The sequence below is a fragment of the Stegostoma tigrinum genome, chromosome 11 (genome assembly GCF_030684315.1).
Source record: "Stegostoma tigrinum isolate sSteTig4 chromosome 11, sSteTig4.hap1, whole genome shotgun sequence".
Lineage (NCBI taxonomy): Eukaryota > Metazoa > Chordata > Chondrichthyes > Orectolobiformes > Stegostomatidae > Stegostoma > Stegostoma tigrinum.
The window spans coordinates 26,569,349-26,592,801 of NC_081364.1; the positions used below are offsets into that span (position 1 = coordinate 26,569,349).

A 23,453-nucleotide genomic window follows, 5' to 3' on the forward strand; every position below is an offset into this window, starting at 1 on the left:
GTGCAGAGGGATGGATACTTGTGGACATAGTGCCAATAAAGGCAAGCAACAATCTGGAGTTCCAAATACCCAATGTGACTTTCATGTCAGGAATTGTTTCTGTCTTGTTTTTCTGCAATGTGTGAGAGAATAGGAAAATGCATGTCAATGAAGTGCGATTAGTTATTAATGTATGCTAATGATTGCAAATTGACCCCTCACCACTCACTGGTGAGATTCTCATCTCCCTCTTCAAAGTTTAGTTGCAAAATTAAACATTAGTTTTCTCAACTTTCAGAATCTCATTTTTCCATTCTCACCACATTTTGCCAAATGGTTCGTTATTATGCATATCATTCAGAGGCTGGGAAACTTCCAGTGAAAGGAGCACATCTTTAAATTGGAAAAGAAATGGCCAGAACTTCTTAATCCTCTTTTCACCAAAACTAGGCTTATATTTTCTCCTGGTTTTAACAGTTAATTTTGCTGAAAGGAATTTGTGACCAAATTTCCCATGGAGCTCATTTGTCTGCATTGGGGCACAGAAACAATAAAAAACATGAATATCAAATACCAATAGGGTCTTCTATCATGATACCTCACAGTTAGAAACTCTACCTCTACTGCATCAAAGGTTATACAGAAGAGACATTTAGGTGGCATATAGTTCAGTGGTTAACACTGCTGCCTCACAGCACCAGATATCTCTCTGTGTGGAGTTTGCTCATTCTTCCTGAGTCTGCTTGGTTTTCATCAGGGTGCTCTGGTTTCCTCCCAACGCCCAAAGATGTGCAGTTTAGGTGGTTTGGCCGTGCTAAAATTCCCATATTTTTCAGGGATATGTAGGTTAGGTGAATTAGCCACTGGAAATGTGGGGTTATAGGGAGAGGGTAAAGGGATAGGTCTAGGTGGGGTGCTATTTGGAGGGTTGGTATGGACCTGTTGGGCTGAATGGCCTGTTTACACATTGTAGGTATTCTAAGGGTATGTCCAAGATAAAGATCATGTCAACTTTAGTTCTTTTAAATACCTACGGCTCAACGTCTGAGAAGTACCAAATTCACTGAAGATGATAGCAGATGGGTTATGTATGGCCCAGGATTCAGTAAGAATTATTATTTTAAAAACTGTCAGACTCTAGATGTTGTACTGAGTTGAGGTAAATCTCAGATATGCTACATTATATTTCTTGAAAATCCATACTAGCCCATTTCTAATGCACCAATTCACGAAGCTTGCTTTCTGTAGATGGAAAGCAGATATGAAAAATAAACAAAAAGGATTTCAGGAGATGTACCACAAACAAGTCAAGTGATTGGAAAAATTCAGGTGTACCCCTGTTTCAACATAAAACTGATGTATGTTAGTTACATGCAAATGGATGTGAAGAGGATGTTCCTTATGGAAAAATGTATGTCTAAGTAGTCACTGTCATAACAATCAGAGTTTGCTCATAAAACACATGAGGCGAGTTGTTTTTGTCTCTGAGGGGGTTGTAAGACTTTGGAGCTCTTTTCTGAAAAGGTTTTGGAAGCAAAACCCTTGAATATTTTTACGGCAGTGGAAAATAGATTCTTGATAAGCAAGGGGGTGAAAAGTCACCAGGTTTGGTGACCATGTGGATTTGAAGTTACAATCAGATCAGTCATGATTTTACTGAATGGTGAAGCAAGCTCGAGGGTCTGAATGGTCCACTCCTGTTCCTAATGTTACACTTTTGTAAGCTGTCATTAAAAGTACAAGTGCTACTCATGTTGTGCTAAAAGGATTCAGGAGATTTCAGAGCAACATTCTATAAAAAAAACCCACTGTATCAATGTTATTTTTTTAAAAAAAATGCTGTTCTAAAAAGAAACAGCAAGTTATGATTGAAACACTTGGAAAAATAGAAATATTGGAAAGGAAATTAGAAAAGACAAAGGATTGGATTTTAACTTCAAACATTGTGAGCTGCTAACATTTTAAAACCTCAAATCTGGCCCCAACCAACATTCAGCTCAATTCCAGGCCTAGCAGAGGATCGACAACAGAGAGCAACTGAATCATTCCCATCAGAGGGCAGGTTAGAAAAGAAGAAAAGAAAGAAAAATTCACACTTATCTAGCACTTTTCATGATCACTGTGTCCTGAAAATGCTTTACAGCCACTGAAGTACTTTTGAAGTTGGGTCACTGTTGTAGCATAGGAAACATAGCAGCACTGTAGGTTCCTACCACAGAAATGTGATAATGTTCTCCTGTGAGATTCATTGAGGAGTAAGTAATGGTAAAGATAACATGAAGTACTCACCATTATTTTTCTTCAAAGTAGTGTGGTGGGATCATTTACAGTCACCTAAACAGACAAATGAGGCCTTGATTTAATGTCATATCCAAAACATTGCACCTTCAATAGGCTGGTAGACCCTCAGATTGGCACTGAAGTATCCGTCTAAATTTTGTGCTCAAATCCCAGTTTCAGACTTGAACCGGAATCACAAAATTTTGTTATGGAGCAGAAGGAGGACATTTGGCTCACCATGTCACTGCCAGCCCGCTGAGCATTTTCACAGTGCAAAATTCCTGTTCTTTTCACATAATCACCACATTGTCTCTATTTAATAAACATCCAATGCCCTCTTGAAGGTCTCAACTAAACCTGTCTCCACCACACTTCTATCCAGTCAATGCATTCCAAACATGACTACAGTACTAAATTTGTAAAAATATTTTTCCCAGACCTGTGAGCCTGATGTTAATAGTGGGGAAGTTGTTGGAGGGAATCCTGAAGGACAGGATCTACATGTGTACATGTATTTGGAAAGGTAAGGACTGATGAGGGATAGTCAACATGGTTTTGTGCATGGAAAATCATGTCTCATTAACTTGATTGAGTTTTTTGAAGAAGTGACAAAGAAGATTGATGAAGGCAGAGTGGTGGATGTTGTCTATATGGACTTCAGCAAGGAGCTCAACAAGGTTCATAACTGGTTGGTTAACAATGTTAGATCACATGGAATCCAGGGAGAGCTAACCATTTGGATACAAATTTGGTTTGAAGGTAGGAGACAGAGGATGATGTTGGAGTATTTTTTGGATTGGAGGCCTGTGACCAGTGGTATGCTACAAGGATTGGTGTTGGGTCCACTGTTTTTTGTCATTTATATAAATGATTTGGGTGTAAATATTGGGGGAACGGTTAGTAAGTTTGTAGACCACACCAAAATTGGAGGTGTAGTAGAAAGTGAAGTAGGTTACCTCAGAGTATGACAAGACCTTGATCAGATGGGCCAAAGAGTGGCAGATGAAGTTTAATTTTAGATAAATGTGAGGTGCTGCATTTTGGAAAGGCAAACCAGGGCAGGACTTACACTTAGTGGTAAGGTCCTGGGGAGAGTTGCCGAGCAAAGAGACCTTGGGAAGCAGGTTCAAGATTCCTTGGAGGTGGACTCACAAGTAGACAGGGTAGTGAAGAAAGCATTTGGTACGGTTACCTTTATTGGTCTATTAAATATAGGAATCGGGAGGTTCTGTTATGGCTATACAGAACATTGGTTCGGCCACTTTGACATTCTGCGTTCAGTTCTGGTCTCCCTACTGTAGGAAACATGTTGTTAAACTTGAAAGGCTTGCAGAAAAGATCTGCAAGCATGTTGCTAGCGTTGGAGGGTTTGAGCTATAGGCAGAGGACGAATAGGCTGGAGTTTTGGAGGTTGAGGGGTACCTTTATAATGGTTTATAAAATCATGATGGGCATGGACAGGGTGAATAGCCAAGGTCTTTTTTCCCAGGGTAGGAGAATACAAAACTAGAGGACATAGATTTAAGGTGGGAAGGGAAAGATATAAGTGGAACTTAAAGGGCAGAGGGTGGTGTGTGTATGGAATGAGCTGCCAGAGGAATTTGAGAAGGCTGGTACAAAAAGGCATCTGGATGGGTATATGAAAATGAAGGGTTTAGGGGGATATGGGCCAAATACTGGCAAATGGGACTAGATTAATTTAGTATATCTGGTCAGCTTGGATGATTTGGACCAAAATTTCTATTTCCAGGCTGTACAACTCTATGGCTCTATGATCTCACATTTGCTTCTTTTGCAAAACACTTTAAAACTGGGTCCTCTCATTTGTAATCCTGTGATGAACAGAGTAATTTCTCCCTATCTACTCCATCCAGACCCCTTATGACTTTGAAAATGTCTTTCAGATCTCCCCTCAGCCTTACCATGTCTCCAAAAAGACCAGTCCCAACTTTTCCAATATATCCACATAACTGGAATTTCTCATCTCTGGAACCTTGTGATGCAGGTAGAACTGGTTTGTTAATCAAAGCAGATAGCAGAGGGGTCCTTTTAACAGTCAGCAGCAGTAGCAGCCAGTTTTCAATTCAAAGAGTGAAAGATTCAGAAAATTTGACATTATGGGAAGTCAATAAGCCTGCTGCACCATTAAAACATGTTTACATCCACATTATAAATTCATGACTCCAATAATGCCAATTAAGGTCCTTGCAATAACTGAATGAGGACTATTTTAGTGGACCTCTGAGTTCCAGTTACCCTTCTGTGCAAATCTGACAGGCCGTTTTATCGAGCCAGCAAGCATAGAATCTATTTCAAAGGGGGAGGAGGGATGACGACTACTACATTTTGATCCTGCCTGCCATTTGCAAAGGACTGGAAAGTTCAGTGAAAAGCCCCACCCTAAGTCTATTCACATAGTTTTCTGTGAATTAATGTTATATGGTGTAGGCAATGCTAGAGCTAGAACTTCACCTACTCTGTGGCTTTGAAAACACATTGTGAAGAGAGTGTATAAAAATAAAAATTCCCCGAAGAAATCGTATAAAGATTCAAAATAGAAATTACTAGCCTTTCTTTGAAGGGAAAAGATGGATGTAATTACATGTAGGAATATGCTGTTGCATCAAACTGATGGTCTAAGTAATAACACAGATGGTCCTGGTTGGCAGGCTAGAAAAGAAATCTGCATTGGAAACAATGCCTTGGCTCTGAGGCTATCTTCAGGTGGAGCCTAATGAAAGCAAGTTTAAAATGTATCCTTCTTGGCAGGGGATTCTAACAAATTCCAAAGACCGGTGGAAAGTTCTCTTTGATGTACATTACAGTATAACAATCTAGGTTATTAGTATGATTTTAATTGTACCTCTGTCAATGTAGCAGAAGAGCAAAAGTATAGGCTATCTTGGTTTTCTTAGTTTGGAATGTCAAATCCAAAAATTAGATTGACTGCAAACTTTAAGGATGATAAATAAAGTAATTAAAAAATTGAAGAAGTATCTATTAAACATGCAAATTTAAAGAAGACAAAGCAAAAGAAATCATAAAGTACCATTTATTATGGAATTGTATTATTTCTGTTATGTTGACTGGAACAAGGCTTAAAAAGATAAAGCTTTTCAGACCTATTAGTTGAGAAAATTTCCTTAGATAAAAAGTTAAGTTAAATTTGAACTAAGTCTGTATTGTATTTAAAATGTAACACTAAATAACACACATCAAACGAAAGTACCTGCCCCTCATAAAATCCATTCTCATATTGGAACATCTGAAATAAGGAAAGTCTGAGTGTAATTGTGTGAAAATGCAGCAACTGCAACTATTACCCACAAGACAACACCAGACTCAACCAAAAATAATTGAGCTCTGATAGGTGGCTTCTGAAGAAGAATCCTGTTGGACTTGAAACAGAACTCTGTTTCTCTCCAGAGATGTTGAGTTTCTCCAGCATTCACTGTATTTGTTTTAGATTTCCAACATCTGCAGTATTTTACCTTTATTCAGAGATAGTTCATTGACCAAAGAGTGTTTTAAGATATCCTAAGGATGTGAACAGTCTTAGACATATGAAAGTTTTTTCTTGTTGACACTGGATGAGCAAATGCTTGGCAATTAAAATTAATCTTTTTAAAACCTAGCTGATTTATATTGAAGTCGGCACCACACAATTTTTTTTTACAGTGTCTTTTAATTTTCATTAATGACGATTTTCAATTCAAAGGAAGAAAATATGAGGGAAAGGCAAAATTTATTTTGGCTATTTCACAAAAGTTGATCTTGCATTTAATTATAAATTACTACAAAATTAAGTAAAATACTTATTTTCAGTATCGAGCTATTTTCTCAGTGATTTCTATGCTAAAAGTAATGAATTAGTGAGGTCATTAAAAATAGAATAGAGGAGTGGAAGCTAGCTTCCATAATAAAGGCTTCTTTCAGATTTTCCATTGTTTTTGTATGTGCGGTGATGAAGACAGATGGAAGGAAGTTTTGCCTTTATGTGGAAATAACAGAAGGAGAATGCCATTCATTAATTTTTGGATGGCTGTAGCGTGTCCTCAGCAGTTCATCTCTCCCCATATAAAACTTCCTTCTTTAAGGAAACCACATTTCCCTGTATTTGCCACATCATGAAGTTCATACATTCCAGTAAGTGTATTTAGTGCCAGCATTGGAAGATAGCTGTATCTGGTAACTATTTTCCTGCAAAGTCATTGCTTATAAAAGACAAGAAACAAATGGATACATTTCAATCAATGAGTTACATGTGGAATTATTTTTGAATTCTGAAGAATCAAATTATATTTAAAACTATTAGTCATATATTCCTAGTTTAGCTGTAACAAAGCATCTGTGTGATTCCAATGTTCCACATTATTTCTAAGCTGGAATATGTTACGCCCTTTTGTGTTATAAAGCATGAAAGTCAGATGGACAATCACGACATGTAACTTGAAAGGAAAAGATTGAACATAAATTTGTATCGTTAGAGTAAAAGTCCCAAACTCCTGCAAAATCTAATGATGTGAATGTGGGTGTATGACTTGCCTAGTCTGAGTAAATACTATTGGGGATGGGGAACGGACCAAGAAAATACAGTGGCACAATATAGACACTTCCTTTTCAGTTGGGAATTTGTTACACGATAAGCTAACGGAATAAAGGTGTAAGGTTGCCACATGAAGTCAATTTGAGTAGCTCTAACCCAGATATTGATTGTCTGCATTTTGGGATGTCTGATTTGGAAAGCCAGGGCACATGTGTAATTTACTCATTGGTTCAGCGGAGCAATCCGACCCACAAAGAAAAGACTTTTACTTAACTGGACAGTCGCTTCATCTTTAAGATGAACTTTCTTCAGCCTAACAGGGTCTCAGTTCCCAATCAAAACGCAATTGTTACCCTATCGACATCCTAGGACCTCAGTTAGCTTTTACATGTATCTGCAAGTGTCTCGGCCAGAATCTAAACCAAAGGTGCTAAAATCAAAGGGCACACATTGTCCCCAGTTCCTGCTTATCCACAGCATGAATATGAGCTGATTTGATGAGAATTGGGAATGTAAGAATTAACCTAGTAGAAAATGAAGGATAAGTGGTAGAGGTAGTAGAAGATGTGAGACCATTGTTCTTCTGAGGATTAAATCTAGGCTCATTCTAGTGGAATACGAGAAAGATTGTTCTTCTCCCTCTTGGGTAATCCTTCTGCATGGTGGATAAGTTGTTCCCACTCTCATTTGATCAATTCTAAAATGACTGAGTAGTCCCAACTGCAATTGACAGACCTTGCCACATGCAGAGCTGTTGGAAGGGTCAGGTAGATATGTTGTTGGGAGGCTTATGCTCACTGTTTAATGCCTCAGCTTCACCACTGTTTGTTCCTGAGGATGTTTCCCAATGTGTTTGGTGCCTTCCCAAACAAACCTTCTCCATTTGGTTGATTGCAGGCCAGTATCTTTCATGAGTCAGTGGTGCTATCTGGCTGCTTTGTGAATGCTCTGACAGCGTCTCCAAACTGTTTCGGTTGTTTTTTTTATTTGGGAGTGTCCTACTGCAGCTGATTCCTGAGTACAGTGGTCATGAGTCTGGAGTCAGTCATGTCAACAGGGTGTACTCCACAGTGGAACCAGTTGGGAAATTAACATCTTGATACAGGGCACATTAGTTTAGGAGAGAAATCTGCCATTGAACATTTATTGTTTGTACCAGATTTGGAAGATGTTGTGAAGACACTGCTGATGGCACTTCACTAGTGCTTTGAAGTGTCTATTATTGGTTGTTCACATCTCTGATACAGATTAGGAATGTGGAGGTCATTGCTACCTGGTAAACCATAAACTCAGTCTTGGGTTTGAGACCCTGTTTCACAACTCCTCTTTTCCTCATTCAGCTAAAGGCTGAGGTGGCACATTGGAGTTGGATTTGTCACCTAAGTCTGCCTCTTCTAGGCTCCCAAGTTGTGAAAAATACAGGATCTTGCCATTGATCTCAATTGATATGAAGAGGGTTTGTGTGCCAGGTTTTCTAGGTATTTAATGAATAGTGCATTATCTTCTGTATAAAAAACAATAATGACCTGGAGCTCAATTTTGGTGCACCCTGGAACTCAATGACTAAAGATGGGCTAATTTTAGTTTCAAATTGAAGGTAGCTTAGGTTGAATAGTTGCCTGACTGTTTTGTATATTAACCCCATACCTTGTGTAATGTTTTGAAGATGAGGCGCGGTGTCACACTGAGTAAGATGGAGAAGAAGGTTGGTGTGATCACATAGACATTGTTTAACCCAATTATTTCACTGAGATATGTCTGTTGAGGCTCTGGATCACGTGACGCATGTCATTGTGGAGCAGGCAGAGGATGGTGAAAAATTTTGAGGGCAGGCAATTTTGAGTTTCTTTCATTGTTCACAGAGTCAAAGACTTCATGAAGCCAAAAAGTTCATATCAAGCAGTTGATGCCATTCTTTGCATTTTTCTCAGATTTGCAATAAGTGAAGAAGACATCTATGGTGCGTCATAAAACCATACTATGCCACTTTAGTCCGCAGCAACATACTTTAAAAATGATCAGGAAATCAGCTCTTTATTTGTGCCCAAGTGGTTAAGGCGATGGATTAGCAATCCATTTGGGTTTCTCTGCATAGGTTTGAATCCTGAGACGGTGTGCTCTGGAGGCAGCATGGTGGCTCAGTGGTTAGCACTGCTGCCTCACAGATCTAGGGCCCTGGGTTCGATTCCACCCTCAGATGACTGATTGTTTGGGGTTTGCACACTTTCCCTGTGTCTGCATGGGTTTCCTCTGTGTGTTCAAGTTTCCTTCCACAGTCTAAAGCAGGTGGATTGACCACACTAAATCGTCCAGAGATATGTAGCCCAGGTGGGTTAACTATAGGAATTGCAGGGATACAGTAGAGGGTTGAGTCTGGATGGAATCAGTGAATACTCATGGGCTGACCAGCCTGTTTCACATTGTAGGTATTCTATGAAAGTGCTTATCCTAACACTGAAAATTTCAAACAGAAAACATTATTAATTTTATCGCACTTGATGGCTTTTGGGTGAAACTCTACAGGCAGGTTACAAGCGGGTTCTTTTCTGGACTTTGTTTGCAAGTCCATTTACACACAAGGTGGAATGCAATGCAGGACAACAGGAAATGGTCATAAATGGGATCTTTAAAATTACACCCATAGTCATGGTTTCAGAGTAAGAGCGCAGAAAAGCCCTTTGGCTAATCAAGATTGAGATCATGTTCATTAGTCAGATGTTTATAAAGCAGGGGCTCCCTGCATCTGTTTTCCTATGTCAACTGTTGCCTGACAAAATGCAGGTTCATGTTGTTCAATGACTGTCACAATAAGATGTGATGACTTGGTACTAGCCACTTGTAGTTGCGGGTAAAGTACTGCCAGCAATCTTCTAGCTGTGTTAGTCAAAGGGCAAACATAGTTTACGGCTATTCAGTAACTAAATACAAGTTTCATTTACTCTTAGAAATTTCAACTATTACTAACAAGAGGTTGAGAAATCACATGCCTTCATTGATAGGCTGTGCCAGAGTTCAGCTGATTCTCCAGTCAAGTACTGTGTTACAACATCAGACTCAGAGCTGAAATATTAACTCTTTTAGAACCATTACCTTACGCAACAGTGATCCAGGAAACATTTCTGAATTTCTCAGGGTGTCTTGAGCAAGCTTGGAAATAATATTTGTTTACTCCAATTTGAAGGCACTTTCTAGTTGGAGCTATTGAACTAAATAATATTATTTTTTCCCTTAGTTTTAGAAACTGAAAGTCTTAAAGAAGCTCATTCTGTGAGTGAAGACGAGGCTACGTTCAACTTTATAACTGATGATGAATTAAATGAATGTTCGCTGTATCCTGGACAATTGTGCCAACATTTCTGTATGAAAACAGCAGAATCATACGAGTGCACTTGTTTCCCAGGATATATTCTGCAAGAGGATGGACATTCCTGCAAGTCAGGTGAGAGAAATTTATAGTTACAGTTATCATAAGAGCCGTTAGAAGTATTGCCTGAATAGAGCTATCCTCACCCTTTGACTCTGGCCTCCTCCCACACATTCTGTGTACCCTGTTCTCACCATTACTTACTTACCTGGAGCTTGGGACCTTGACAATCCTGGGTGTTGATAGGATGCATTACTGACAGCTGCAAGCCCTTTCCTGGTGGCATGAATGTCTACCTCTGATTAGCTGCCAGCTCATGGGAGAGAAGTTGGCCTCTCTGTCCCCAAGATCCTTATTTCCAGGATCCTTCTGAAAATTATACTGCTAGATGTAGCTTGATACTTTGTTTTTCTGTTTAAGACCTTTTGAAACTACCTTTAGTGTTGATTTTTTTTCCTCTGTGTAATAAATTCGTATTCTTAAAGAATATTTGCAGCCTCGTGCGAATATATTTAGTGAATAACCACCATAGTAACAAACTGCAAGAATTAAACTAATGATCTATCAAGCCAGGTTTCTTTTGGAATCTGCCTTGCCCAGTATTAATGTTTGCTGGGATCATAAGGAAATCTGCAGTGCCTATTTAGATCAAGAACATAACCTTATGGAAAAGCTAAGCAGGTCTAACAGAATCTGTGGAAAAAAAATCAGAATTAATGTTTCAGGTTCGGTGGCTCTTCCTCAGAACTGTTTGGAGGCTGTAAATGTGACTCCAGATGCGCAGCAATATAGTTGGCTCTTAACTGCCCAGTGAAATGGCATAAAGAGCTACTCAGCTCAAGGGCAGTTAGGGATGGGCAACAAATCGTGCCCTTACAGTGATGCCAATATGCCATTAAAGAGCAAACAAAATTGGGCCTATGGAAGAGGGTAAAGATCCAACAAATCTTACCAGTTCCCTGCTCACTCAAAATCTGTGAGGAGGAACTCGGAAAATGTAGTCTTCACTTCTTTTTTTTACCAGAAGTTAAAGCAATTGTACTCGTTTTCCTCTCCAAGATTTAGAATGTGCAAAGATGTATGTTGATGAGAATTAAGATTGTATTATGGCCAGACAGCTGGTAACAATTGGAGACTTTTATTTTGCCCTAAGTAATTGTATTTTCCTTCGAAATCTACATAAAAGCAAATAGGTCATTTCGCCAAGAGAATGCTGTGTTATCTTGAACATTTTTTTTTGTTAGTGGCAAGATTGCCAATTCTTAGTTGTAAAGGCAGGTTTTTGTTCTAAATGCATGAGTAGTGGGAAACAGCTTGAGGCTGCCCACACACATTTAAGAACCCTAATGCATCCACAAAATGTCATATCATTCAGCTCCCGGGTGTCATGGGTTTATATCCAACCCAGAAAGAGGAACTGGAGAAGAAAACTTACTTATTCAAAAGGCTTTGACTGTCACTTAAATATTTTGAGGCAGTTTTCTCACTGGCTTCAGACTAGTGTACAATGCTATGAACTTGTTGCTAATTTTTATGCTTCCAAAGCAAAGATGCTTATTTTGAATGCTCAGAGTTGGCACATTCATAATTGGCAAAATGATCTCTTTCTGTGCTGAAAGTCTCTATGATTTTGTAACAAACCTTTCCAAAAATGTTGCAAGAATAAATAATGTTGAATGTTATTCAGAAACACTGATGCAACTTCACCATGTTAGGAGACTATGGAGTTTTGTTTTATCTTATCCTTTATTATTTCTTAACGCATTAAGTAAAAATGGGAGAAGTACTTACCTCAGAAGCTTTACTGCATTCATTGTGTTTGCACAAATATGCAACTTCTCATTGCTTGGCATAGTGCATAAGTGCAGTACATAACACATAATTATTTGTCTATAAAATATTTTAACTAGGGTACCAGTGGCATAATACTTGTCTCTTAATAACTTATAAAAAAGATTATATGTATCAAAAAGATCAACTGTAAAGCTTGAAAGTATTGCGAGCCTGCATGCTAAGTGTGTTCAGTGCTGTGACAATGGTCTTGATTTTGCGATCAAATTTACAATGAGTCTAGAGGCATTTACTGTTATTTCTGTTTAAATTGCACAGCACCTGCGGGTGAGGGTCAGGTGTGTGGTTAAACATAATACTCAAAGACTCCAAGCTGGGTTATGCAGCTCTGCTGAAAATCTTACTTTGCTGTCTGACTCATGATTAGATGCATTGAGTAGTGTGAAGGTGCTGCATTTGCAAGGTGGAAATAAACTTAGTTCGTCACAAATCTTTTAACCTCACTCCTTTCCTGCTTTGAACAGTGCGATCAATAATAATTACTGCTAAATTACATTTTGCATTGAAAATTAACTATTACAATTGAGTCTCTTGCCTTCAGCATTTAATTATTGTTTATTTCAAAAATCTATAATTCATAAATTCTTCAATGTTTTTAACTTTTTTACTTTCTTTCTCTCTCTCTCTCTCTCTCTCTCTTTAGCTCATCTTCTGCCTGTATATTTCTCTTGCTGTTTTGGGTTTGCATTGAATTAATCTACTCTAATTCACTTTTCCTTTTTGATTTATGCACGATTTATTTAAGAATATAGTTCCTCTTCCTCTGGATTTAAGTTTCTGAATGCTTGGTATCCCTCACTGAGATATTATCAACCGCCAATTCCAGCAACTTTTGATGTTAAAAAAATGTTAATATCTACATGTGCAGGGGCAAGTCTGACAATTGGCAAATACTGCTGGATTCCCTGCCACAGCAAATTATGGTCCATTTGCACACAAAGCCTTACTTCAGAGAGGGTAAATCAAGGTTTCATTTGTGCCAGGCATTTAAAGTAGACCTGCAATCTATTATTCTTTACAAGAACCCCTGTGCCAACACCTGAAAATGTCATCTGCGATAGGAGAATTAACTGGAGGTTCCTTGGCAAAATGCTTAAATCATTTGAAAGCCAAATTCTTCTTGAGGGCTACTTAATGCATGTTGTAAGGGCTGCAATATCCTCAATCTTAATTTAGGTGGCTACCTTTAAAGTAGTATTGTCTCATTTCCACCAGACAGGAAGCCTGAAATCTCACTCGATTGAGTACTGTCAGCATGATTTTACTAAATAGTTCAGGTTGGAGGTGCATGTTTAGTGGCTGCATTACAGATCTAGAAGTATTTCTAATTTACATAGATGATCCAGATGTATAAACTCAGTGCAAATTGCCAACAACTGTAAGTAATACCAAAGAACTGTGTAATGAGAAGAAACAACTTTGAAATTGTCTGGTGAGTTTAAATTATAGGCAAATTATAAAACAAAGTTTTAGCAAACAGAATTAAAAGCCGAAAAAAAGCAGAGAATTGTAAGGACCAATGCATAAGAAGGAAAAGTAGGTGAGATGAAATAGCTGAGCGTAAAGTAGAAAATGACTTGGAAGGCTTCAATTTAATCAACATTACATATGTCCAATAGATGCAGAATACCAATGAACAGTCAATGCAATTTTGGTCTAGAAAGATAAAATAGAACATAAAACAGAGGAGTTAATGTTTAAACTGTACAACATTCAGTGAAGTTTGCATCTTGAATACTTTATCCAATTCTATTTGCCAGCAGATGAGAGTTGTTTGCATATTGGAGGTATTGCAGAAATGGAAAAGGAAGCTGATATCCAGTATTTGGGCCTGAGCTGACTGCTGCTGTGGCTTGTAGCTACTTCTGCCTGGTAATGATAGGTCATGCTTGTCTGCCTTGACCAACTTCATATATGCACAGTAGCTCATCTGCAACCAGTCTATGACACCCATCATCCAGTTACCCCTCAGCCTTTCTTTCTGATGCCCTCCACTTTTTCTTCTAGAAGATGTCTCAACAGCTTTTCAACTCTGATCAAATAGCCAAATCACTGAATTTCTTGGTTGCACTTTTCAGTTCCATTTGGCCGCGTAAAGCACTTTTCCATTTGTTTTGAGCCGTAAAGGAAGGAATAAATTGACTTGGATTTTTCTGTTTGGGAGACACTTGGCTTGGGTTTCTTTTCGAGGTGTACAAATTTTTAGGGTTGTTCAGAAAAATTAAGCTAAAAATAAAGCAAACTAATGGATAGAGTTCAACTAATAAAAGATAAAGTTAACAACAATATCTGGAAATTCTTCTTACAAATGACACTTTTTATGTTTATGAAAAATATTTCCAAATAGAGTAGTAGAGATAAAAACCACAAAACCACTGAAAGGTCTCTGGCTGGAACTTTGTGTTGTGGGATGGCAAGGGTCTCTTTCCACATGTGTTGTATATCTTTATCTTTAATTAACCTATGAACCCAGTGTAATTATTTATTGGGCAAATATAGTGAGAAAACTGTGGAGCCAGTTCAACAAATCTTAATGCAATCTAATTATGCACAGAAAGCCCTTTTTGGATTAATTAGTGTGTTAATTTTCAAATGAGCTAACATAATTTTGTCTTGATAATGAAATGTAAGGCTGGATGGACACAGCAGGCCCAGCAGCATCTCAGGAGCACAAAAGCTGACGTTTCGGGCCTAGACCCTTCATCAGAGAGGGGGATGGGGACAGGGAACTGGAATAAATAGGGAGAGTGGGGGAGGCGGACCGAAGATGGAGAGAAAAGAAGATAGGTGGAGAGGAGAGTATAGGCGGGGAGGTAGGGAGGGGATAGGTCAGTCCAGGGAAGACGGACAGGTCAAGGAGGTGGGATGAGGTTGGTAGGTAGGAGATGGAGGTGCGGCTTGGGGTGGGAGGACAGGATAGGTGAGAGGAAGAACAGGTTAGGGAGGCAGAGACAGGTTGGACTGGTTATTGGATGCAGTGGGTGGAGGGGAAGAGCTGGGCTGGTTGTGTGGTGCAGTGGGGGGAGGGGACGAACTGGGCTGGTTTTGGGATGCGGTGGGGGAAGGGGAGATTTTGAAACTGGTGAAGTCCACTTTGATACCATTGGGCGGCAGGGTTCCTAAGCGGAATATGAGATGCTGTTCCTGCAACCTTCGGGTGGCATCATTGTGGCACTGCAGGAGGCCCATGATGGACATGTAATCTAAAGAATGGGAGGGGGAGTGGAAATGGTTTGCGACTGGGAGGTGCAGTTGATTATTGCGAACCGAGCGGAGGTGTTCTGCAAAGCGGTCCCCGAGCCTCCGCTCGGTTTCCACTGTACCCGGTGTGGCTGCCTCTACATTGGGGAAACCAAGCGGAGGCTTGGGGACCGCTTTGCAGAACACCTCCGCTCGGTTCGCAATAAACAACTGCACCTCCCAGTCGCAAACCATTTCCACTCCCCCTCCCATTCTTTAGATGACATGTCCATCATGGGCCTCCTGCAGTGCCACAATGATGCCACCCGAAGGTTGCAGGAACAGCAACTCAGATTCCGCTTGGGAACCCTGCAGCCCAATGGTACCAATGTGGACTTCACCAGCTTCAAAATCTCCCCTTCCCCCACCGCATCCCAAAACCAACCCAGTTCGTGCCCTCCCCGCACTGCACCACACAACCAGCCCAGCTCTTCCCCTCCACCCACTGCATCCAATAACCATTCCAACCTGTCTCTGCCTCCCTAACCTGTTCTTCCTCTCACTCATCCCTTCATCCCAACCCAAGTCGCACCTCCATCTCCTACCTACCAACCTCATCCCACCTTCTTGACCTGTCCGTCTTCCCTGGACTGACCTATCCCCTCCCTACCTCCCCACCTATACTCTCCTCTCCACCCATCTTCTTTTCTCTCCATCTTCGGTCCGCCTCTCCCTCTCTCCCTATTTATTCCAGTTCCCTCACCCCATCCCCCTCTCTGATGAAGGGTCTAGGCCCGAAACGTCAGCTTTTGTGCTCCTGAGATGCTGCTTGGCCTGCTGTGTTCATCCACCCTCACATTTCATTATCTTGGATTCTCCAGCATCTGCAGTTCCCATTATCACACATAATTTTGTCTTGATTTCTGTTATAATTTTCCTCGTTACTTATCTGGAAGAAATCATATCTGTAATAATGAATCAAGTTTTCTATACAATTGTGATACATGTTTTAAAACCTTATGTAATATTCCTGGCATTCTTTGTTTCCTCATGGTCTAGTTACTTGTAATGTTCAGATAATATTTAACGTTCATATTGCCCATGACTGTCTGGTAAGAATGTAAAATGTGCAGGGTACAAAGAAGGAGTGGGATGAACTCCACTTTATACATATTTAAATTCCCAATATATTTTCAACTTTTCCAACTGAATTAATGAGAGAAATGTTGTCCTTATTAACTGGCAGGCCCAATTTAAAATCTGTTTAAGTTACATAAATCCTTGTCCAATGATTTGACAGTTACAATCAAATGAATGACTTGATTGCTACAAAATTGAATGTAGAGGGCCTAGCCATCCTTAATGCTACTTGATGTTTGAATGACAGCTATCCTTTCCACAGTTCCCATACTAGTCTGAAACTTTGATGTGATGGAATGAAGAAGAGTCAGCAGATGTGGAGGCTTTTATCAGTTTGTAACCTGAACCTCTGTAAGACAACAAGAAAAGTATAAAAATATCAAACCAGTAAACTGTATTTACAATTCAGACTGTACAGGCCTGCTGGCCTCTGCAGTATCAAAATAAGTTCAGTCGAAGATGACTTCATGCAACTCAGTTCCTTTGAATGAAATTCACAAAGAAGGCCAGCCTGGGTTTCTTTAACCAATGCTGCTGTGCTGTCAGATGCTGAAGTTGCTGTTCCTTCTGAAAAACGTCCCTACCCTCTTAGTACAATGCTGAGCTGTTATATATCCTCGTGGTTCATTGCACAGCCTCATTGTATCCTCCAATTATCTGGTGCAAAGAATCTCAGGATTAAACAATGTTTCTGTTAGTACTGCATTACGATGAGCGCCAGACATGTAGAACCTAATGTGGAGGAGTCAACTTACTGCCTCCATTGGTCTCAGTGGAAGACGTTGTTGCATTGCAGATATGCTGGGCATTATGGCATGGCATTCTGACAACTGTCTCTAGAGTATAGAATTGCTGCCTCTTTCTCAAACATTAGCCAGGAAAGGCAGCAGTGTAAGTAGGTTAATGGTGTGGACATTTTATTGTCCAAGGAGCGGAGCGAGCAGCTTCTCAATTTTGTGTATGCTTTGGCCATTGGAAGGTGAAATTACTTTTGAGAACTATGAAGAATGTTTACAGCTCACCTTATACTATTTGTGTTTTACAGCCATTGGTAGGATTAATTTGCAATGTTGAATGATATAGTCAAAATTGTTTGCAGTCAGGATTTTAGGAAGTGCTTATCCTGAACTGTGTGAGTATCTGTTTCATGGTGTTGCCTGTTCGAGGTCCTAAAATCACACAAAAGTAGAGCCCACTTTCCCCTTCTGAAAAAAATCATTTCTTCTGTCCACTCTCGGTGTGATGGCAACCGTATTCATTTTGATTGTACATTTGTAGTTTGAATGACGATGGAAGGCAGTACAGTTAGCACATCATGGAGTGAATCACAGACTCAGCTTGGCAATGTAGATGATCCTCCCCCTCAAACATTCCTTTTCACCTTAGCCTCCTTGTCAGCTCCTTCGACATTGATCTTCCTTATGTTCCCACTCAATTCTTATTTATCTCTTCATCTCCTCACTTTACCCGAAGACCCAGCCATACAGCTTAGTTCCACCATAATCCTCCAATGAAGCCAGAGTAACGATGACCATTGATGACCCCACTTGAAATACTCCTTTCCTCTCCAATGTTCTACCATTTCCCACTCTGAAATTGTCCTTACTGCATCTCAGGATGCCACCTCTATTTCCCAGAATTGTCTTCCCCAGCACCCTCGCCACAACATTGGCTTTTGATAATGCCCTACCTCCTTAAATTTCAGTGAACTGACTTCCTGGACTGAAATGGACTGCTAACGACTGAACAACTTGAAAAGACTTTCCCAATTGATGAATGACCAGACCCCTGAGTAATCTCTGTTCAGCTTCCTGACTGTGTCGCTACTGTTGTCTGGACTGGTTGCACTATACATGCAGGATTGACTGTGGCCCACTCCCTGGACTGTGGTGACACTGATTCCCTGACCCTCATCAGCCCAAACTCCTGACTGGCCAAAGACCAAGTCCCTGAATTGGTATTGGATGATGTCCTTACTGGTCTATACCAGTACGCACTGAGTGAAAACCATTCCCAATGACTTCACTGGAGACTACTCTACTTAGACTTTTGAGACATGGTCATTTGGTTAAAGCACATGTTGTGAGTTTGCCAAATGCATAACTGCAGGTGTGACATGGACATAACATTGTGCTGTACAGCAACATGACCACTCTCTCGACATATCTTATTGGCAAAAATGAAAACCAACCTGCCAAGTTTCTGTACTGAAAGGCAAGTCAATTCAGAAGCACTGTAAACCTGTGGTCGTGAATGAAGTGGCAGGATTTAAAAAGATATGGCATAGCAAGGGAGAGATGCTGTGTATATCCAAGTAGGTGCAAAGTGAATGAGAGTTAAGAGTGCCAGCTAAGAACCCTGAGTTGCAACCTGCTGCAATCTATAAAATGGGTTCCTGTCCATGCTCACAAGTAGCACGGCAACAACATTACAATGCATTGTATCATAGAACATAGAACATAGAACAGTACAGCACAGAACAGGCCCTTCAGCCCACAATGTTGTGCCGACCATTGATCCTCATGGATGCACCCTCAAATTTCTGTGACCATATGCATGTCCAGCAGTCTCTTAAATGACCCCAATGACCTTGCTTCCACAACTGCTGCTGGCAACGCATTCCATGCTCTCACAACTCTCTGCGTAAAGAACCTGCCTCTGACATCCCCTCTATACTTTCCACCAACCAGCTTAAAACTATGACCCCTCGTGCTAGCCATTTCTGCCCTGGGAAATAGTCTCTGGCTATCGACTCTATCTATGCCTCTCATTATCTTGTATACCTCAATTAGGTCCCCTCTCCTCCTCCTTTTCTCCAATGAAAAGAGACCGAGCTCAGTCAACCTCTCTTCATAAGATAAGCCCTCCAGTCCAGGCAGCATCCTGGTAAACCTCCTCTGAACCCTCTCCAAAGCATCCACATCTTTCCTATAATAGGGCGCCCAGAACTGGACGCAGTATTCCAAGTGCGGTCTAACCAAAGTTTTATAGAGCTGCAACAAGATCTCACGACTCTTAAACTCAATCCCCCTGTTAATGAAAGCCAAAACACCATATGCTTTCTTAACAACCCTGTCCACTTGGGTGGCCATTTTAAGGGATCTATGTATCTGCACACCAAGATCCCTCTGTTCCTCCAAACTGCCAAGAATCCTATCCTTAATCCTGTACTCAGCTTTCAAATTCGACCTTCCAAAATGCATCACCTCGCATTTATCCAGGTTGAACTCCATCTGCCACCTCTCAGCCCATCTCTGCATCCTGTCAATGTCCCGCTGCAGCCTACAACAGCCCTCTACACTGTCAACGACACCTCCGACCTTTGTGTCGTCTGCAAACTTGCTGACCCATCCTTCAATTCCCTCGTCCAAGTCATTAATAAAAATTACAAACAGTAGAGGCCCAAGGACAGAGCCCTGTGGAACCCCACTCACCACTGACTTCCAGGCAGAATATTTTCCTTCTACTACCACTCGCTGTCTTCTGTTGGCCAGCCAATTCTGTATCCAAGCAGCTAAGTTCCCCTGTATCCCATTCCTCCTGACCTTCTGAATGAGCCTTCCATGGGGAACCTTATCAAATGCCTTACTGAAGTCCATATACACCACATCCACAGCTTGACCCTCATCAACCTTACTAGTCACATCCTCAAAAAACTCGATAAGGTTTGTAAGGCATGACCTACCCCTCACAAAGCCGTGTTGACTGTATTTGATCAAGCCATGCTCTTCCAGATGGTCATAAATCTTATCCCTCAGAATCCTTTCTAACACCTTGCAGACGACAGACGTGAGACTTACCGGTCTATAATTGCCGGGGATTTCCCTATTTCCTTTCTTGAAGAGAGGAATTACATTTGCCTCTCTCCAGTCCTCAGGTACGACTCCAGTGGAGAGCGAGGATGCAAAGATCTTCGCAAGTGGCGAAGCAATTGCATTTCTCGCTTCCCAAAGCAGCCGAGGACAAATCTGATCCGGGCCTGGCGACTTGTCAATCTTAATGTTTGACAAAATTTTCAGTACATCAGCTTCCTCTATCTCTATCCATTCCAGCATGCACACCTGCTCTTCAAAGGTTTCATTCACTACACAGGTCGTTTCTTTCGTAAAGACAGAAGCAAAAAACTCATTTAGGGCTTCCCCTACCTCCTCAGGCTCCACACACAAGTTCCCTATGCTATCCCTGATCGGCCCTACTCTTTCTTTGACCATTCTCTTATTCCTCACGTAAGTGTAAAATGCCTTTGTGTTTTCCCGGATTCCTTCTGCCAAGCCTTTCTCGTGCCCCCTCCTGGCTCTCCTCAGACCATTTTTGAGCTCCTTCCTTGCCTGCATGTAATCCTCTCTAGCTGAACTTGACCCTAGCTTCCTCCACCTTATGTAAGCTACCTTCTTCCTTTTCACTAGAAGCTCCACCGCTCTCGTCATCCAAGGTTCCTTTATCTTACCCCGTCTTGCCTGTCTCAGAGGGACATATTTACTCATCACTCCCAACAACTGTTCCTTAAACCATCTCCACATGTCTATAGTTCCCTTACCATGGAACAACTGCTCCCAGTCCATGCTTCCTAACTCGTGTCTAATCGCATCATAGTTTCCTCTTCCCCAATTAAATATCCTCCCATTCTGCCTAATCCTCTCCTTCTCCATAGCTATGTAGAATGAGAGAGTGTTATGGTCACTATCACCAAAATGCTCTCCCACCACAAGATCTGATACCTGCCCCGGCTCGTTTCCGAGCACCAAGTCTAGAATGGCCTCTCCCCTCGTCGGCCTGTCAACGTACTGTGTTAGGAAACCCTCCTGAACACACCTTACAAAAACAGCTCCATTCAAATCTTCTGCTCGGAGGAGGTTCCAATCAATATTAGGAAAGTTAAAGTCACCCATTACAACAACCCTACTGTGTCCACACTTTTCCAAAATCTGTCGACCTATGCTTTCTACAATCTCCCTGCTGCTATTGGGGGGCCTGTAGTAAACCCCTAACGAGGTGACTACTCCCTTGCTGTTCCTAATTTCCACCCATACTGACTCAGTAGGCAGATCTTCCTCGACAATGGAAGCTTCTGTAGCTGTGATACCCTCTCTGATTAGTAGTGCTACACCCCCTCCTCTTTTTCCCCCCTCCCTATTCTTTTTAAATGTTCTAAACCCTGGAATATCCAGCAACCATTCCAGCCCATGAGAAACCCATGTCTCTGTTATGGCCACAACATCATAGCACCAGGTACTGATCCATGCTCTAAGTTCATCACTTTTATTCCTGATACTCCTTGCATTAAAGCAAACACACTTTAACCGATCCCTTGGTTCCTTCCCAGGAAAATCCTTCCCACTAGCTGGTCTACCTCTTGCTACTGCCTCACCTGCATCAACGCTCACCTCTGGTATACAGCTCAGGTTCCCACCCCCCTGCCATACTAGTTTAAACCCTCTCGAACTACTCGAGCAAACCTTCCACCCAGGACATTGGTCCCCTTCCAGTTCAGATGCAACCCGTCCTTCTTGTACAGGTCCCACCTTCCCCAGAAGGCATCCCAATTATCAACATATCTGAAACCCTCCCTCCTACACCAGCTGCGTAGCCACGTGTTCAGCTGCGCCCGCTCCCTGTTCCTCACCTCGCTATCTCGTGGCACCGGTAGTAAACCAGAGAACACTACTCTGTTCGTCCTGCTCTGCAGCTTCCATCCTAACTCCCTGAAATCACTTTTTATATCCTCAAACCTATTTCTGGCTATATCATTTGTGCCAATATGTAACACGATTTCTGGCTGTTCACCCTCCCCTTTCAGAACTTTATACACCCGATCGGAGACGTCCCGGACCCTGGCACCAGGGAGGCAACATACCTTCCGGGAATCCCGATCTTGCCCACAAAATCTCCTGTCGATTCCCCTAACTATCGAGTCCCCTACCACGAGTACTTTTCTATTCTGCCCCCTTCCCTTCTTTGCCACAGTGTCAGGCTCAGTGCCAGAGAACTGACTACTATGGCTTTCCTCTGGTAGGTCAACCCCCCCAGCAGTATCCAAAACGGTATACTTATTGCTGAGGGGAATGCCCACAGGGGATCTCTGCACTGTCTGTCTGTCCCCTTTCCTCCCCCTAACTGTAACCCATCTATCCTCGTCCTGAGCCTTAGGAGTGACCAACTCCCGATAACTCCTCTCAATTACCCCCTCTGCCTCCCGAATGATCCTCGTATGTATCGTATGTGGTGAATGCCTGATACCAATTTCTAGAGATAAACAATGTAGGATATCCTAATCATAGGAGGTGTTAGTGAATGCTGGCCAACATAGATGCCTGGCCCAGAGAAGCAAGCAATGAGCATGAGTTGCCAGGTTCATTCAGACTTTCAAGTCCGAATTGTTGCTATCTGGTTTATCTCTGCTGCCGAGGGAGACCAGCCAACTGTGTGTGTGAGTTGAGAATAGGCAATAATGAGATGGACCTCGTATTGCCTACAACTGAGCCTTGCATTCTGCGGTTCAAATATTGATTGCAAAATTGGAATTCTTTCTCTTGATATTGAGAATCTGATTTTTCTGATCTCATCATATAATCCCAACTGACTCATCATTCAGAGGCTGAGAGAACTCAACTGGTGGTATTTTTAAAATAATTATCTTGAAATTGCTGATATCGCCATCGTACAACCTATTTTGATGACTGATTTTTACAGTGAGATGGTAAGCTCATTTATTTCATGGCTGTGTATTGCTATTTGATACAGAGTATGAAGATGAGGAAAACAGTTTCACAGAAGCAAAGACCACTCAAGTATCACAAACTGGACCATCTGTTAAAATGGACCGTTGTGGAGGTATGCTTGTATGAAGAATAATATTGTCAAATAAAAATGGAAGAAGGACCTATTGATTTATAGCATGCTCAGCAGGTGTAACTTCTGTTTTGTTCAGTAGAACTTCAAATACATATAGGATTTAATGGAAAGATGTCAATTGAGCATGTGTCATTGAAGAAGCAAAAACTGATTTGTGAAAAGAAACATGGATAAACTGCACACATCAAATTGGGATATCGTTGAATATCTTCCATTACTTAAGGTTCACTATACCCCCAGAGATGGATGAATGTCTGTCGT

The 23,453-nt window shown here is 41.2% G+C and overlaps 1 protein-coding gene across 3 annotated transcripts in view; it reads left to right on the plus strand.

Annotated features, from left to right (window-relative positions):
* Positions 1-23,453, plus strand: part of fbln2 (fibulin 2) — a 187,020-nt gene that overhangs the window by 119,713 nt on the left and 43,854 nt on the right. For all 3 annotated transcript variants that reach the window (XM_059649858.1, XM_059649859.1, XM_059649857.1), the window contains 2 exons: positions 10,038-10,244; positions 23,082-23,171. In XM_059649858.1, coding sequence (XP_059505841.1) covers positions 10,038-10,244; positions 23,082-23,171 — 297 coding nt within the window. The remainder of the gene's footprint in view (positions 1-10,037; positions 10,245-23,081; positions 23,172-23,453) is intronic.